General features: G+C 42.8%; 2 protein-coding genes across 7 annotated transcripts in view; one reads left to right on the plus strand and one right to left on the minus strand.

Moving 5' to 3' along the window:
• Nucleotides 1–7,384, minus strand: part of LOC129698809 (activin receptor type-1-like) — a 72,970-nt gene extending 65,586 nt beyond the window's left edge. For 2 of the 3 annotated variants that reach the window (XM_055638103.1, XM_055638101.1), the window contains exons 1-2: nucleotides 7,165–7,256; nucleotides 4,620–4,728 (exon numbers count right to left, since the gene is read on the minus strand). In XM_055638103.1, coding sequence (XP_055494078.1) covers nucleotides 4,620–4,708 — 89 coding nt within the window. In that variant the 5' untranslated portion in view covers nucleotides 4,709–4,728; nucleotides 7,165–7,256. Of the gene's footprint in view, nucleotides 1–4,619; nucleotides 4,729–7,164; nucleotides 7,257–7,342 lie in introns of those variants that run through there. The other variant, XM_055638102.1, reaches the window with a different exon arrangement.
• The window catches only part of c7h7orf57 (chromosome 7 C7orf57 homolog), an 83,977-nt gene continuing 67,357 nt past the window's right edge, over nucleotides 2,264–18,883 (plus strand). For 3 of the 4 annotated variants that reach the window (XM_055638107.1, XM_055638109.1, XM_055638110.1), the window contains exon 1: nucleotides 7,436–7,575. The gene's annotated coding sequence lies outside the window, so the exon portion shown is untranslated. Of the gene's footprint in view, nucleotides 2,364–7,435; nucleotides 7,576–18,883 lie in introns of those variants that run through there. The other variant, XM_055638108.1, reaches the window with a different exon arrangement.

Consider the following 18,883-nt stretch of genomic DNA (forward strand, 5'->3'; position numbering starts at 1 on the left):
TGTCTCCGTGATCCCAACTTGGGACCCTTCTTCAGACCCATGTAATAACTTACATAGATACAAAATGTTGGAGTAACCCAGCGGGTCAGGTAGCATCTCGAGAAAATAAATAGGTGATGTTTTAGGTCCAGACGCTTCATCAGACTGGCGAGTTGAATCTGATGAAGGGTCTCAACCCAAAACGTCATCTATTCTTTTTTCTCTACAGATGTTGCCTGACCCGCTGTGTTGCTCCAGCATTTTGTGTCTATCTTCGGTGTAAACCAGCATCTGCAGTTCCTTCCTACACATCATACAATGAATTCCTGCCTGACTGGTAAGTGTCCATTTATTGCATTCTATTATCTCAAACAATCCTAATGCAGAAAAATTGAACTTGAATGGAAGATGGTGCAAAGTTATTTCCATTTTGCTCCACTGACTTTCGAGCTCCAATTTATACAGCAGTTTACTTTAAACAAACTGTGGTTATATTGTATAGAAAAGTTATTTGAAAAGGTAGGTTTTAATAGCAATTGAGTCTAGGACTGAGAAGTCAGGAACATAAGCAGATTCAGATTCAACTATAATTGTCATTGTCAGTGTACAGTACAGAGACAACGAAATGCATTTAGCATCTCCCTGGAAGAGCGACAGCATATGATTTGAATAAATATTTACATTAGCATATATACAGACATAGTGTTTTTCCTGTGGGAAGAGTGTCCGGGGGGGGGGGTGATTGGCAGTCACCGAGGTACGTTGTTGAGTAGAGTGACAGCCGCTGGGAAGAAGCTGTTCCTGGACCTGCTGGTCCGGCAACAGAGAGACCTGTAGTGCCTCCCGGATGATAGGAGGGTAAACAGTCCATGGTTGGGGTGAGAGCAGTCCTTGGCGATGCTGAGCGACCTCCGCAGACAACGCTTGCTTTGGACAGGCTCAATGGAGGGGAGCGAGGAACCGGTGATGCATTGGGCAATTTTCACCACCCTCTGCAATGCCTTCCGGTCGGAGACAGAGCAGTTGCCATACCATACTGTGATACAGTTGGTAAGGATGCTCTCGATGGTGCAGCGGTAGAAGTTCACCAGGATCTGAGGAGACAGATGGACCTTCTTCAGTCTCCTCAGGAAGAAGAGACGCTGGTGAGCCTTCTTGATCAGAGTTGAGGTATTGTGGGTCCAAGAGAGGTCATCGGAGATGTTAACACCCAGGAACCTGAAGCTAGAAACACGTTCCACGTTCCACCTCCGTCCCGTTAATGTGAATGGGGGTGTGCGTGCCGCCCCTGGACTTCCTGAAGTCTACAATGAGCTCCTTGGTCTTCTTGGAGTTAAGGGCCAGGTTGTTGTCAGCGCACCATGCTGCTAAGTGCTGGACCTCCTCCCTGTAGGCCGACTCATTGTTGTTGCTGATGAGGCCAATCACCGTTGTATCATCTGCATACTTGATGATGGTGTTAGTACCATGTACAGGTGTGCAGTCATAGGTGAAGAGGGAGTAGAGGAGGGGGCTCAGCACACAGCCCTGTGGAACGCCGGTGTTCAGGGTGAGGGTTGAAGATGTGTGCTTGACTGTGGTCTGTTGGTTAGAAAGTCCAGTATCCAGTTGCAGAGGGAGGGATCGATGCCCAGGTTACCGAGTTTGGTGATCAGTTTAGATGGTATAATGGTGTTGAATGCTGAGCTGTAATCGATGAACAGCATTCTTACGTAAGTGTCTCTGTTGTCGAGGTGGGAGAGGGTGGAGTGAAGTGCCGTTGAGATGGCATCCTCTGTATTCCTGTTCTTGCGGTAGGTAAACTGATAGGGATCCAGTGTGGGGGGTAGGCAGCTTTTGAGGTGTGCCAGGACCAGCCTCTCGAAGCACTTGGTGATGATGGGGGTAAGTGCAACTGGGCGGAAGTCGTAAGTGTCAATGCAGCATAAGTGTCAATGGTAAATAGGATAAATAATGGATTAATGAAAACAAAACAGACAGAGACAATGAATAATTCATTAAAACTAGATGTACAGCTACAAAACGAGACTTAAAGGGTTAAGTGAAATTAGACAATTACACATATTGGAAAGCAGAAATATAAACATAAAAGGCTGGAAATGATCAGAAGATTAATTAGCTTCAGTTCGTAAATGTTAATATTCCAGATTAATGTTATATGAAAAATAAAGTAATAGCCATTTTTTATGTAAATATAATCACCAATGTGCTGATTGTGCTCTGTGTTTACCATTTTCAACCTGTTAAATAAATCTTTTAAAACTTAATGTTAATATTCCCCCAGTTTCCATTTAGACCTGTGCATGGAGGTACATGGAACTGCAGATGCTGGAATCGTGAGGAAAAAAAACAAAGTGATGGAGCATCTCTTTGGAGCGAGTCAGGTAACATGTGTGGAGGGAATGGACAGATGATATTTTGAGTCGGGACCTTTCTTCATACTCGAACATGTTTCAGGTTGGAATTCTTCTTCAGACTTCAATGTGACTGCAGTCTTCAGTCTGAAGAAGGGTTCCGACCTGAAATGGCACCTAGACTTACGTGTGGCTTGAATGTATGCTTTGAAATGATTGGATAGCACACAAACCAAACTTTTTCAACGTACTTCAGGACACATTACAATAATAAACCAATACCAATGGAGATTGTTTGCTTTCTGGACACAAAGATAATGAATATTGAAAGAGCTTGCAGATCATGTCGTAAATATATAAATGAAATGGAAGGTTTAAAAGAGTGTATCTACCTCATTTTCCTTTCTTTGGGAGGTAGATAACCATTTTCAGGTGCACCCAGAACAAAAAACCCATATGCTTCATGAAAGAGGACAAAACAAGAGGCCAAAGAGTCAAGTTTCCACACCTTTCAACTCCTACTCTATGATATGCTGAAGATATTGGATGCAATTGACAACTTTTTCTAACTTTGCCAGCATCCAAAACGAGGTGACTCTTTTCATGAATTAATATGTCATAGGAGCAAAATTAGGCCATTCGGCCCATCAAGTCCCGGGGACACGAGGGATCTGGGAACTGCAGCTAGTCCCAGGGCATGCTGAAAAACACGTGAAAACTAATGCGAAAAAAAACATCAAGTGTCACACTAGTTAGTATGTATTATTAGCATTTATTATTACTAATTATTAATTTAGTTAGTGTGTATTATTATTACTTCAATTTATTAAGCATGGCGAAAGGTGTGGCCCACTATCCGCTCACAGACATGGGTCCTGGCCCCTATGCAGAACAAGGTTGCCGAACCCCGATTTAGAATGATGCATTTCTAATTCATATATACAAACAATGAACCCAACTCAGAAAAGAATAGTGGCAGAATGAGGGAAGGAGAGCGAGAGACATCCTGCATGACCTTCCGTACAGGATATGCAACAAGAAAAAAGTTAGTATTTCGGGTTGAAGACCCTTTATCAGAATTACTTTAGTTTAGTTTAGAGACACAGCATGTAAACAGGCCCTTCGGCCCACCAGGTCCTCGCCAACCAACGATCACCCGTGCACTAGTTCTTTTCCACACATTAAAACAATTTACAGAGGTCAATTAACCTACAAACCTGTACATCTTTGGTATGTGGGAGGCAATCAGAGCACCCGAAGAAAATCTCAGGGTGAAGGTACAAACTTTGTACTGAAAGCACCCTTGGTTGGGATCAAACTTGGGTCACTGGCACTGTAAGACAGCAGCTCTACCGCTGCGTCGACCTGGACTATTAATATTGTTTCTCTTTCCCCAGATGCTGTCTGACCTGCAGAGTGTTTCTCACACTTTTTTAACTTTACTTTAGATTACCAGCATCTGCAATTCTTTGATTGTCTTTTATTATACAGGATGCACACTTATACTGGCCACAGGGGGGAGCTCAATGCTGCCAGCCGGCAAAACAAGCTTTTCACTGCATCTCCATACACGTGACAATAATAATCTGAACTACTTCACTTTCTAGTCTCTTCCAGGTCAACATCCAGCATTAAGGCCCCTCTCAATCAGCCACATCGGCTGGCCAAATTGTTTACATGACTATCACTAGGCGACACTCCCAAGGTTTGTAGGTTAATTGGCTTTAGTATTGGGTCTAGTGGGGACACCCCTCAAACAAGGGAAGGGATACCACCTGATGATGATATGGTGATATGAAAGGCTTGGATAGTGTGGATGTGGAGAGGGTGTTTCCACTAGTGGGAGTCTAGGACCAGAGGCCATAGCCTCAGAATAAAAGGATGAACCTTTAGAAAGGAGATGAGTAATTTATTTAGTCAAAGGGTGGCGAATCTGTGGAATCATTACCATAGACAGCTGTGGAGACAAAGTCAATGGATATTTTTAAGGCAGAGATTGACAGATTCTTGATTAGTAAGGGTGTTAGGGGTTATGGGGAGATAGCAGGAGAATGGGGTTGAGAGGGAATGATAGATCAGCCATAATTGTATGGTGGATCATACTTGATGATCCGCTCCTATAATTTATGAACACTGGGGGGGGGGGGGGGGGGGGGCACACATGAGTGGCAATAGAATGTATAGACACTGTGAAGGTAGGAAGAGGTTTTGCAATTTTTGATTTGTATATATTTGTTAATCTGAATAAAGTTTAATTTTGAATTAGAAATATCACACATCACGCACCTGCTCAGCCACCACCCGCCTCCATCTGTGGAAGTGTCTGCATTTCCTGCATTGGCCTCATTCACCACATCAGAGTGGAAGCAAGTCATCCTCACCCCTGAGGGTCGACCTAAAAGGAAATCATAGATAAACTAATAAATGCACCAGCAATGAACAGAGCCCACGTTACCGAGGTCTAATGTAAGGTCAGCGACAACAGTGAGCCAAACAAGAAGAAACAGCATTTCCCCAAGCTCTCAGTCTGAAGAAGGGTCTCGACCCAAAACATCACCTATTCTTTTTCTCCAGAGCTGCTGTCTGACCCACTGAGTTATTCCAGCTTTTTGTGTCTGTCTTTGGTTTAAAACAGCATCTGCAGTTCCTTCCTACACAAGAAGCAATAGCATTCTCTCTCCTAAATCAATACCATAGAGGCATACAACTCGGAAACAGGCTCTTCGGCCAATCTTGCACATGCCAATGAAGATGCCCCATCTTCACTAATCCAACCTACCCGCATTTGGCACCATATCCCTCTAAATCTTTCCTATCCTTGTACCCATCCAAATGTCGTTTAAATGTTGTCATGGTATCTGCCTTTACTACCTCCTCTAGCAGCTCATTCTTTATATCCTCTGTGTGAAAAAGTTGTCCCTGGGGTTCCTATTGCATTTTAGAATATAAAATTATGAGAGGCATAGATAGGGTAGACAGCTAGAACATTTCTGCAGGGTGGAAATGTCCAACACTAGTGGGGATAGCTTTGTACTATTCAATGTTCTAAATATTTCTCCTCTCATCCCTACTTTGATTCCCCTACTAGAGTAATCTCGCACATTAAGATTTTACTTTCCTTATTTAGAGTTACAGTGCAGAAAAAGGCTATTCGGCTCACCCTGTCCACGCCAGCCAGAGTTCACCCCGTACACTAGCACTATTCCACACACTAGGGACAATTTACAATTTTACTGGTCAATTAACCTACAAACCTTTGGATTGTAGGAGGAAACCAGAGCACCCAGAGAAAATCCACCCATCACAGGGAGAATGTACAAACTCCATACAGACAGCAGCTATAGTTAGGATCAAACCCTTGTCTCTGACACTTTAATGTAACAACTACTGCTGCGCCACTGTGCCGCCCCTGAGGTTTTACTCTCCTTATGTTGAAGTTAAACCAAAGAAACTCAAATGTATGAGTTCAAACGCCTGTGACTATAGTGTTTTGTTTTAGAAATCACCAAGATTTTCAATTAGTTCTTTTGAAACCACTGGTTTATCAGTAACAGTAAATATTAACCAGGTACAGGGAGAGACCATGAACCCAGAATTGATGCTAATTTCCTTCATGCCACAAACCTTTCAAAAATAAAGACCCGATGAGAGAGTGAACGATTGTGCTATTTGTTTTGCTCTGAGAAATTGAAACAATACCCAACTAGCCACATTTCTTTCACAGATTAGTGCAGAAAATGGCAAATCTTATCTAAATCCATTCTTGCTCAATCTGAGATAACAGACAACCAACAGAAGCATTTCCTCCATGGAAGAATTATGCAGTGATCAGGAACCTAAACATTTGTCTAATTGAAAGCTTTATTGAATCCATCTAATCTTGGTCACTTAACCTAAATAAATAAAAAGTTGTGTACTCCCAGTACAAGTCATGATCAGTATGTGAAGGTGAGAGATGGCTTAATATTTCAGATATGGAATTTTCCCACCATGTTTTTTAGAAATATACTAACATACACAAATATATATATTTTTTAATTTTGAAGAGTTGTTGGAAGAATTGACAGGCTGTCCTAATTAGGAAAATATATTTTTCCTTGCCAGAAAACAAATGAGGGCTTTCCAGGTTTAGGGACAATAAAAACCCGGGAAACATTGATAGTTAAAATGCATGACTCATTTAAAAACATGTTATCCTAATTTACACAACATAATATCTCAATATATTTTAATATAGACCATGACACAATACAGCACAGGAACATCCCCTTCAGCCGATAATGTCCGTGCCAAACATGATGTCTGATAAACTGAGCTCCTCTGCTTGCACATGCTTGTAAAAGCTTTTCATTGTACATGACAATAAACTAAACTATACTATAATCTATATCCCTTCATTCCCTTCACATGCCTATTTAAATGCCTCTTAAATGCCACCTTCACATGTGCCTCCACCACCACCCCATCCAGCATTTTTCAGGCACGCACCATTCTCTGTGTAAATGATTTGCCCTGCACATCTTCTTTAAATGTTTCCCCCCTCACCTTAAAACTATTCCCTCCAGTCTGACATTTTCATCATGGGGGAAAGGTTCTCAATGTCTATCCTATATATGCCTCTCATAATTTTGTATACATCTATCAGGTCTCCCCTCAGCCTCAAGCTCCAGAGAAACCAATCCAAGTTTGACTAAACTTTCTTTGTAATTAATATCATCTAATCCAGCCAACATCCCGATGAACCTCGTCTGCACCCTTTCCAAAGCCTCCACGTCAATACCTTTGTCGGGACGACCCAGAACTGCATGCAATGCTCCAGATGTAACCTCACCATAGTCTTATAAAGCTGCAACATGATGATTTCTTGATGCTTGTACATTGTACAGAAAAGTCCAGTAATCAAACTGAAAAGCGAACAGCAACCTTTCCAAAGAGAAGAATTGTTGCAGATGAATACAAATGTGAAAGACAAGTGTGAGAACGAATCAAAACACTGGAAGGCGACTCACCTGTTGCTCCATTGCTCCCTGCCTCACCTGACAGCTTCCTCTCGCGAGGGTTGGTGGGTGGGGGGTTAGGGGTTACGCGCGCGGCTCGGCGCATTCTGGTCGCCAGGGCGACGGTTTGAGGCCGTTGCCATGGCTACGTTCCAGGCAGCGGCCGGTGGAAACATTGGGGCGAAGTCGTTGGCGGAGGCGGCTAGGAGGAGGCGCGACCCCCGATCACAGCAGCTGCAGCTCAGGTACCCCCTCCTCCCCTCCCCTCCCCGTGTATTGTAGCCCGGTGCTTCAGCAGGAGGCCTTAGAAATGCAGGACGTTTACCCACCCTTTCCTAGACTCCCTATTCATATAAACTTCATAGGAAGGGCACCTCACTCTCATTAGCAGTGTCAACTTTCAACTGATTGTACCGTAGATCATCTTTACAATGGGATTTGACAAGAATAAATCTCTAAAGTCTGATGTACGGGAATCTTTCCTCAAAACCTGGCAAAAAAAATCCAAGTGTGTTTTTGAAATAATGTGTTCCTGATCTTATTCCTAACCATAGTAAAGTAATTCTTGACTTTACTCCAACATTTTTTTATTTAGTACAACCAAATGTCCAAGTTGCCGAGTCATACGACACGGAAGCAGGATCTTCAGCCCAACTTATCCATGCTGACCATGGTGTCCTCTTCTAAGGCAGTTCCACCAGCCTGTGTTTGGCCCATATATCTCTCCAAACCGTTCCTATTCATGGAAGTATAAAAACATGCAGGAATAGACCATTTGACCCTTTGAGCCAGCAACGCCATTCAATATGATCATGGATGATCATACAAAATCAGTACCCCGTTCCTGTTTTTTCTCCATATCTCTTAATTTAGCCCTAAGAGCTAAATCTAACTCTCATGAAAACATTCAGTAAATTAGTCTCCATTGCCTTCTGTGGCAGAGAATTCCACAGATTCACAACTGGGTGAAAAAGTTTTTTCTCATCTCAGTCCTAATTGGCCTACCCCTTATTCTTAACCTGCTTCTGGACTCCCCCAACACCAGGAACATTTTTCCTGCATCTATCCTGTCCAATCCTTTAAGAAATGTATATGTTTCTAAGATACCCCCAATACTGGTTCCTCATTCCCCTACCCTGGGTAAAAGACTGCAAATTCACCCTATCTATTTCCCTCATGATTTTATTCACCTGTATAAGATGAGCTTCCTGCGCTCTAAGGAATAAAGCCTTAGTCTTTAGACCTTTCCCTATCTTCTTAAATCTTCTCTGCGTTCTTTCCAATTTAATGACTGCAACTCATCTGTGGTTGATCAACAGCCTAACATAGTAAACACTAGAAGTATCCTCTGCTGGCTTCAGAGCATGTCCTGTGGAGCAGGATGTGTGTGAGTTATAGGTTGGCTACTTGATACCAAGAATTTGGATTGGGTGAATGGAGAAAGCAGTTAGATGGGCAGAGAAAGTGGAAGAGCGAGAAAATGAGGTAGATTAAGCAGGTTCTATGACAGCATTAAAGGACACTCAGACAGGAACATGGATAGGAAAAGGTTCGAGGGATATGGGCCAAATGCAGATAAATAGGACTAGCTTGGATTGGGCATCTTGGTCTGCTGGGGCAAATTGGTCCGAAGTGCTTGTTTCTGTGCTATACAACTTTATTACTAAATTTAAAAGGAAATGGTTATAAAATAGTTGCAAACTGAGTTGTTGAATGTCAAAAAGCCAGACAAGATTGTTTTATAGAGACACAATAGACAGCAGATGCTGGAATCTTTGCAAAACATAAAGTGTTGGAAGAGCTCAATGAGTCATCTGTGGAGGGAATGGAAAAGCAAAAATGCTGCAAAGGCGAAAAATTAAAATAAAACAGAAAATGCTTGGGGTACTAGGTAGGTCAGGCAACATCTATGGAGAGGAAAGCACCATAATATTTCAATCCCAAGGACCTTTCATCAGAAATGGAAAAAGAGTAAATAAGGATGTTTAAAGTCACACAGCGAGGGAGGGATGGAGAGACAGAGGAGACCAGGGTTGTGTAGAGAACATAAATGCTAGTATTGCTGACTTAAGGGAAGATGGTGAATACTCATGCTGGGACTGGAACAGCAGTTGTTGGAAATCTGAAATAAATGAGTACGCAAGTATTTTTAGCATATCTTTTAATATTCGTGGGGAGAGGGGAAAAACTCAGGTAATGTTGCAGAGTATGAAGAAGGGTCCTGTGCCAAAACGTTGACTATCCATGTCATCCAGCAATGCCGCCTGACCCTCTAAGTTACTCCAGCACTTTGTGTTTTTTCCAAAGTAATAAGTTAACGACTTTGCGTCATAATTAGTCAGTTCAGGCACAAATTTGTTGAATTCCGTATAAAGTCCCTAGGGTTGCAACATGCCCAGGCCGAAGATGGGATGCTTTCCTTCAAGCTTACATTGGGTTTCTTTGGAGGTCAAGGACGCAGAGGTGTGAGGAGGAGTGGTGTGGAGAATTAAAATGGCAGGCAACTGGATCTTCAGGGTCAAAGTATGCAAAGGTAACAGAGGTCCTGCAAAGTGGTCAGCCAGCTCCTGGTGGTGGGAAAGGAGTAGATAAGAGAGTTTTTAAAATATCTATAAATCATCTCTGAGTTTCTCTCAGTCAAATATTGTCATTACCATACTATGGACAAATACAGAAAATATTTTTTACACCACAAGTCTGCACAAATTAGACGAGACACTGTTGTTATTTGGCTGCTGTAACTCCTATGTTGTTCTAAATGTGCCAAGTCGGCGGGTTTAATAACGATGTTAGGATTATTGCTGAATGCGCGGATGGCAGTGCATTCAGAGGGAGTGAGATTGGAGTGGGTGAGGGAAGGGGAGGGAAGGTGGTTGATTCTCCAAGTTCGTCAATTTTATGTAACCTCTAACTCCCTCCTCTCCTTCCCGCCCCACTTTCTTCCCCATACTCCTGCTTTCCGCCCTCCCCTCCCCTCCCCTCTCCTGTGTGCTACCTGGACTCACACCTATTTATCCCCTCCCCTTACATTCCTTTCTCTGGCTTCATAACTTGTAACTCTTCAATCCATCTGTCTCACACCTTCTGCTTTAATCTCTGGCTACCAAAATACCCTTCTCTCTCGCTTGTGCCCACGTATTAACTGCCATGCTTTGGACCTCCCCACTCCCACCATTACATCGGTCTGATGACGGATCCCGACCCGAAACGTCACCTATCCATATTCACCAGAGATGCTGTCTGGTCTGCTGTGTGACTCCAGCACTTTGCGCCCTCAAGACAGTTTCTGTCGCATCAGCAGTTGGAAATAAAAAGGTCCAGAGAGGGTAGAAGGCCAGCAGGGGGAGACCATGAGTAACCACCCATTGTGCTGCTATCTGTAAAGAAAATTGACAGTCTACCAAGAGAGGCGGTATAAGGAATGTCTGCATCTGTCCTAATGAAATAAAAGCATTTTCTACTGAGTGTAAGAGAGTGCTTTGACTACGACCTTCATGCCTAACCTTACCTATCATCTTTAGGAATAGCAGCCAAATGGAAAGAAATTATGAAGAGTTTAATGGCTGTTGAAGAGAATTAATATGTTTGGGGTAATATGGATTGTAATCTGCCTTGACAGATACATTGCATTAAAAGGTACATTCAATAGATGGCGCCAATCTCTTCAAAACACTTCTGATTACATTTACAGGCTACATTTAAATACCGGAGGGACTAAATAGACTAGAAAAAAAGGAATAAATGTAAATACTTTTTAAAAAATCAGAAAAATAATAAAACGAGCCCCCTTAAATGTAAGAATTCAACAAAGTTCATGCATTTATTGGTTAAGACCTTGCTATAGCATACTTGCAATTATACATTGCAAACCCATTTTGTGGTTTGAAGTCAGTGAAGAAAAAATCCTGAATTGTAAATGGTTGATGTATTATGCAAAATACATTATGCAAAATTTATCAATTGGAATTTCTGGACTCTAAACTTTTATTGGAGTCAGGAGCAGTACACAAAGCACTTGTATTGAAGATGTTATATCTTTGCCTTCCGTGAAATGTTTTGATGTAGATTAGATTTCAATTATATGACGTTCACTTTTCTCATACCATTCTGTTACTTTTATCTTCCCATGGGATTCATTAGTCTATTTTAAAGAGGCATTCTTGCCCTATATTTCTTGCTAACAATAGCGTCTAAAGAATAAAATGTACCAAAGCAGCCTCAGTAACTGATCTGATTCAGAGCAATCATGATAATCTAATGCGACTGTTGTCTACTTTGAACCTTTTTGCTTTTTCCCCTCCATACTCCCTGCCTCTCAAATCGTCCTTTATTTATCTTCATAGTCTTTCTTTGTTGCCAACATTTTAGTGTAGACGTTACAAAAACAAGGTCACCTTGCCATGCTGAAAGAAATAACTGCTTTTGGCTGGCTGAGAATAAACATAAAGGCCTAGTGTCATGATATAATCTGCATCATATAAAGTGTACCAGAAGTGATAGAGGAATGGTTGGTAGGAGCAGCCATCAGCAGGAGTTGATGTTATGAAACATGCATAGAATAAAGATAGACGCAAAGTGCTGGAATAACTCAGCAGGTCAGGCAGTATCTCTGGAGAAAATTGATGTTTCGGGTCGGGACCCTTCTTCAGACTGAAAGTAGGAATGGGGGGGGGGGGGTGTGGAAGAACTGGAAACAAAAAAAGACCAGGAAAAATCAGGGCCAGCAACAGATGACCTCAAGTAAGGTAGTTTCCCGTTAGGCCAATTGTTGGTCTCCCTCTTGCCTTCCCTCCTTCCCTCCTTCCCTCCTTGCCCCCTTCCTCCACCCTAGTCATTTAACCAGTTCCACAGTTTGCAAAACTGTATCCCTCTTGAGATCACACCTTCCCTTGCCAACAATTGGCCTACCAGGGAACCAGCTGAGGTCATTTGTTGCTAGCACTGATTTGTTCTGGTCTTTTCTCGCCTTCAGTTCCTTCCCCTGACGCCCACTTTCAATCTGAAGAAGGGTCCTAAATTGAAATGTCACATCCTTTTTCTCTCGAGATGCTGCCTGACCTGCTGAGTTACACTGCACTTATTGTCTATCTTTGGTGTAAACCAGCATCTGCAGTTCTTTGCTTTTCTACAAAGAATAAAACGTATTGGATAATTGCAGACATTCCCTCCGTCTTGCAACACTAACTTGGGTAAATCTGTTCTGCTGGGACGGTTGTTTGGGACATTGCAGGAAAGTAAGAAAATTGTGTCAGACATCCTCAGTGCTCGCTACAGATTTGACATTATATATTTAATATTTTCCATAAGTGACTGGATTTGGTGTGTCTTTGTTGTATCCAAATTCAATGCAAGGGTGATTTCTGATAGCTATTTATCCTCATAGTCTTTCTTTGCTGCCAAAAATATGCTGTTCTAGACTTCAACCCACTCCCTCCCCAGTCCCCAACTTCAATCAGGTTCAAAACTCCCCTCTAATTCTATTTAAAAAATAACTCAGGCCTATGCCTCCTGGATGCTGAGCACTCTGCTCAAAGAAATGAAGCCTTTCTGTTTTACCTTGCCCTGCACATTAAACATCATGTAGAAAAAGCACTGAGGGGCAACTAGGACATATAATTTACTTTTGATGCAGCTTCAATATTAATCACCTCGAAGGGCCTGATAGCAACACCATCATGACATTCTGACTGTGTTGTTTAAATCCTAAGAGACACAGCTTCCAGATTGGGCCTGCAGCAAATAAATAGGAGGAAATCCCACATGAATGTAAATCCTTGACTCCACCAATTTGCCTATCACAAATGCATCAGTCCTGTCTTTACACTGAGAATGCACCATGTTGTGAGACATTGCCTTGTTCTAAATGAGAGAGAAACAGGAAAGGAATTAACTGTTCAAATCTGGGCATGCACAAGACAGCAGCAGACAAATTTCCCCAGGGCTTCTGACTTTATTTATTTAAATCACAATGATCTAAATATCAATCATATTGTCACAGCAAAGAAACAATTCAACATGTCAGTAGAAACAAAGAACTGCAAAAGCTGGTTTATAGCAAAGATGGACAGAAAGTGCTGAAGTAACACACCGAGTCAAGCAGGATTTCTGGAGAAAAAGGATGGGTGACACTTTGGGTCAGGATCCTTCTTCAGACTGCAGGTGTCACCCATCCTTTTTCTCCATAGATGCTGCTTGACCCACTGAGTTACTCCAGCACTTTGTGTCCAATTCAACATATCATATTGATTAAACTGTTCTGCAGGAAGAAAGCTGAATGAGTCAATAACAATAATTGGCGCAGCTGGTAGAGTTGCTACCTCACAGCATCAGAGACCTGGGTTTGTTCGATCCTGACCTCGGGTCCTGTCTATGTGGAGTTTGCATATTTTCCTGGTGGATTTCCTCCCGGTGCTCTGGTTTCCTTCCATATCCCAAAGACATGTGGGTTTGTAGGTTAATTAGCCTCTGTACATTGCCCCTAGTATATAGGTAGTGGATGAGAAAATGGGATAACATAGAACTAGTGTGAACGGGTGATCGATGGTCAGCGTGGACTCGGTGGGCTGAACGGCCTGTTTCCATGCCATATCTATAAACTAAACTAGAGGAATGAGAATATCATGTTACATTTCTGTTACAATTGTTAAGCCATCAAAATGACTAACATATATTTAGGCTCATCAGATGCCACATTCTTTTGTATTTATAGCTTGCAAATCTTGTGGTATTGTTGTGAAGACTGTCCACAGTAGTGTCTGTTAAAGGTATAAAAAGTCAGCACATTCCACGTGTCAAATGTTTGTCTGCTCTATATTAGGGTGATATCTGTAATTTATGCTTACTAATGATTATATGTATGTTATTTCTTTTTATTCATGAATATCGTCGGTTGTTTGCCTACTGATAAATAATTCCTCTGAAATCATATACGAAAATTCTAATGAACATATCTAACTGATTTGTTTGATGAAACCCCTGTGAACTACTGGTTTTAATATGCTGCATATTTTGCTTAATTCTCTAAATAAACCCACTTGCGAAGCTAATCTATTCAATGGATTTGTTTTTAATGGAAAGTCTATGATGTGGCTAATAGCTGAAGTGAAATGATGCAGCCACAAACCCTCTGCACTTATTAATTAAATTTATGGTCAATGCAAAGATTATTTTCCACGTCCAAGATAAAAACCTTTAATGTTTTTAATCATACAAACAGCAGACCTATTCACGAATGCCAAGTGAGAACAAGAAAAGGTTTGAGATTGCTTGGGAGGTACTGCATGGAAACAGGCCCTTCGGCCTACTGTGTCCATAATGATTATTCACACTAGTTCTATGTTATCTCACAATCTCATCCACTCCATACACACTTAGGGAAATATTACAGAGGCTAATTAACCTACAAACCCGCGCATTTCCAGAATGTGGCAGGAAACCGGAGAACCCGGAGGAAACCTGTGCGGTCACAGGAAGAATGTGCAAACTCCAGACTGTCAGCACCTGAGGTCTCTGGTGCTGCGAGACGGCAGCTCTACCAGTTTCACCAATGTGCCATCCTAAACAAATTGTAGAATTTTACTTCGGAGTCACGTGAGTGATTCCATGAAGAAGTCCCGCCAGTCCGCATGCACGTCATTACGTCTGACGCATGGCGCACCGACGGGCTGGCAGGTGTGGAGCTCCACCAGCGGTAAGTTAAAAACCCTGAGGTAAGTTTTAAACTTAGCTGAGGTCGTTTTCTGCGGTCGGTAAATCTTGTTGCAGGAACAAGTCGGCCATGGAGACGATGATTAAGGGAAGGTCGAAGCAGTCCGCTGGGAGAGCAGCTACAGAAGACCGCGGGAGTGCGGGTAGCGTGCGGCCGTCCATCTCACCTTCAGAGTAACTGGCAGCACGGCCAGTGGCTTCTGACGGTGCCGGTGGAAAGCACTATGGCTACTCTGGTGGGCCGGAAAGCCACCAAAAAGTCGATAAGGCCCGTTGACTCTGATGAGTCGGGTCAGGAGGATTCTCCTCCCATGATGGATGCCGTCTTTGGGCGGCTGTCCAGGATGGAGCTCCTGATGGAGAGGATGCTCCATCACGATGTGCTCGAGGAAGACGAGCCTTATATCCGCGGGTCTCCTCGGAGGTTCGTGGCAGCAGCACCTGTTGAAGGGCTGCATAATGTCTCCCTCTCGGAGGAGGAGAGCATACAGGGGCAGTGTTGTTCTGACTCCGAGGTTGGAGGAATAGCCAGTGAGCATACTCCAAGGCATGAAGGCTGCGAACCAGGGGTGCCAAGCATGGCATCTAGATTTGCCATACCGATCGGAACTGGGGAACCGCTGGATGATGACTTGGCCATGACTATAAACTACATGACCTCACACCAGCTGCAAGACCTCACAATGGAAGAAACTTCCAAAAAATACGACACCCGCCAACTGTGACTCGATCAAAGTGCCAACTGTGAACCATGCTATCTGGGGTCACATGGGTGTGGGTATCATAGCAGCGGAAGTGAGGCTCCAAAAGATACTAAAGCTGCTCCTTCTGGCATTACAACTTTCGCTAGGTCGGTCGATGGGGGGCCCCTGTCTGAGATGCAGCAGGATGCTCTGGCCCTAATATGCAATACACATTTTAAAATAAACTGCCTCGTGTCGGTGATGATCTATCAAAACGGGTCAGAGTATTGGACGACAAGGAGAAAACGGTGGACCTCATAAAAGCCCAGCCGACTAGCAAAATTCCATTTCGGCGGCAACACCCCTACAAACGGTTCGCTGAAGCTGGTTCAGGACAAGCACCAAGCCGGGCTTTGCCATCCATGCGCTATTGGCGCACTCCAACAATCTTCCCCTCCAGATCTCGGAGGCAGAAGTTTCCACCAACATCCATGGAGGTAAGTGGGTCTGGTTCTTTCCAGAACATGTCATGTATGGATCAATTACAAGTTGGTGGGAGATTACATTTGTTTTTCAATTAATGTTGCTGCTTAACATAAGATTTGTTTGTACTGGACAAGTATACAAGGGTTCCGAATAGAATTCCTTTTAAATTGTATCCACCTACACAGCATAGACCAAGCCGGACATTGTTTTTTTCACTACAAGAGTCTTTAGAGGTACAACCTGAAATTGAAACGTTATTTAAAAAAGGAGTAATTGAGAAGTCGTTTAATCAATCTCACCAATTTGTGTCTAATATATTTACTAGACAAAAGAAGGATGGTGGGTGTCGAATCATTCTTGATCTAACACGGCTTAACTCCTATGTCCAGTATAAACATTTCAAAATGGAAACTTTTGTTACTGCTAAACAACTGTTTTCCAAAGGATGCTATATGGCATGCATAGATCTTAAAGATGCATTCTATTCAGTACCCATTCATTACAATCACTGGAGATATTTGAAATTTAGCTGGATGAGGCAACTATGGCAGTTTAATGCATTGCCTAATGGGTTAACTTTGTCTCCTAGACCATTTACAAAGTTGTTAAAACCGGTGTTGGGTCTACTTCGGGCTCAGAATCATATTGTAATGGCCTATTTGGATGATGTCCTAATCATAGGCAAGATTCAGGAATCAGCTGAATTATCGGTTTCAGCTACCAAACTCATGTTTGGGAGATTGGGGTTTCTCATCCATCCAGTTAAATCCAAATTGATACCATCTAGAATCATTGATTATTTGGGATTCACCATTAATTCAATTCACATGTCTTTGACTCTGCCTCGAGGCAAGAGATTAGAGTTAATAGAAGCTTGTAACAATCTCGTTGAGGAGCAACAATCTTCCATTCGACAGGTAGCTAGTATAATTGGCAAATTAGTGGCTGCTTTCCCAGGTGCACAGTTTGGGATTTTACATTATCAAAATTTGCAACGTGCAAAGGAGCAGGCAGGTCATTTTAATAGACCCATGCGGTTACCAGCTGAAGCCATTGCTGAGTTACAGTGATGGATAGCAAATATTTCCCATTGCTCCAGTAAAATTCTGATTGATCAACATTCAATTATCTTACAAACTGATGTTAGTGCTCTGGGATGGGGAGCCACTGATACCATCTCTAGTTGCGGTGGCAGATGGAATATGCATGAGGCATTAATCCTTCAATGACATGCCATTAACTATTTAGAGTTGTTGGCAGCATTCTATGGCTTAAAGGCGTATTGTACTAGTATGCATGACTTGCATGTTCAACTTCAAATTGACAACACTACAGTGGAACCAGATCCAGAGGCAGTAGCGGTAGATGCATTCTCGCTACACTGTGGTGGAATGTTTTTGTATATGCATTTTCCCCATTTTGCCTCATCAGTCAGTGCTTGCATAGATCGAGCAGGACTCCGCCTCAGGCGTTTTGGTAGTCCCCGACTGGCCTACACAGCCATGGTTCCCAGTCATTCTGAGGCTAATAACACAGCCTTTTATGGCTGTCCCCGAATGCAGTAACCTGCTGGTTCACCCTGGGACTGGGGAGAACCATCCACTACATGATCGTATTCATCTGTTGATTTGCAGATTCTGACAAGACCGCTCCTGGTGCTCGGACTATCAGGTCGTACGGTGGATGTGATTACTGCGGCCTGGAGGGATAGTAATAAAAAACAATACATTTCTCATATCAAGAAATGGGAGGTGTTCTGCTTGCAGTCAAACATATCATATTACAAGGCAAGCATACCGGATGTGTTGGAATTCCTTTCCACTCTATATTTTGATGAGCAACTTAGCTACAGTGCCATCAACAGTGCTAAGAGTGCATTATCGTCCTACCTGTGACAGGGATCGGGACAACACTCTGCTGGGTCTCACCTTTTAATATCACGGTTCATGAAAGGTATTTTTAACTGCAATTCCCCTAGGCTCAGGTACACGGAGATCTGGGATGTGAGTATGGTTCTCATGCTGCTTCGCCAATGGGCTCCAGCAACATCCCTGTCTTTGCCCAGACTCACTCTTAAAGTGGTCATGCTCATGGCGCTGGTTTCAGCACAACGCGTCCAGACATTGCAGAAGCTGCGACTGGACAGGATGGTTTCATCGGTAAGTAACATAACATTTTATGTTTATGATTTAATTAAGCAGAGCAGGCCAGGGACGTCAGGGAATAAACTTAATTTTATGGCATACGCCATAGACCTTCGCCTATGTGTATCTACGCACTTGCAGCAGTGTATCAAGCTCACCGAGTGTCTCAGAGGCTCGGAATTAACGATATTCATCAGTCGCAAAAAGCCTCATAAGAAGGTGTCGGTATAGACCATTTCAAGGTGGCTGAAACAAGTTCTGGCTTGTGCCGGAGTGGACAGTGACGTTTTTAAATCTCACTCCACCAAGGCGGCATCAACGTCAGCAGCGAGGGCACTGGACATCCCTCTCGACCAAATCCTCGCGGCCGCAACGTGATCCAATGAACTGATATTTCAAAAGTTTTATAACAAACCGGGGGTGTTTGCCCACTCCATTTTAAATCTCTGTTTTATAGCTTCCCTCTGGGAGAGAGGGGTCGTTATTGTTTTCCTTTGTTAATTAAAGCATCAACGTGTTTAAGTCTGTATCAT

This window comes from Leucoraja erinacea, chromosome 7, assembly GCF_028641065.1.
Source record: "Leucoraja erinacea ecotype New England chromosome 7, Leri_hhj_1, whole genome shotgun sequence".
In the NCBI taxonomy this organism is placed as follows: Eukaryota; Metazoa; Chordata; class Chondrichthyes; order Rajiformes; family Rajidae; genus Leucoraja; species Leucoraja erinaceus.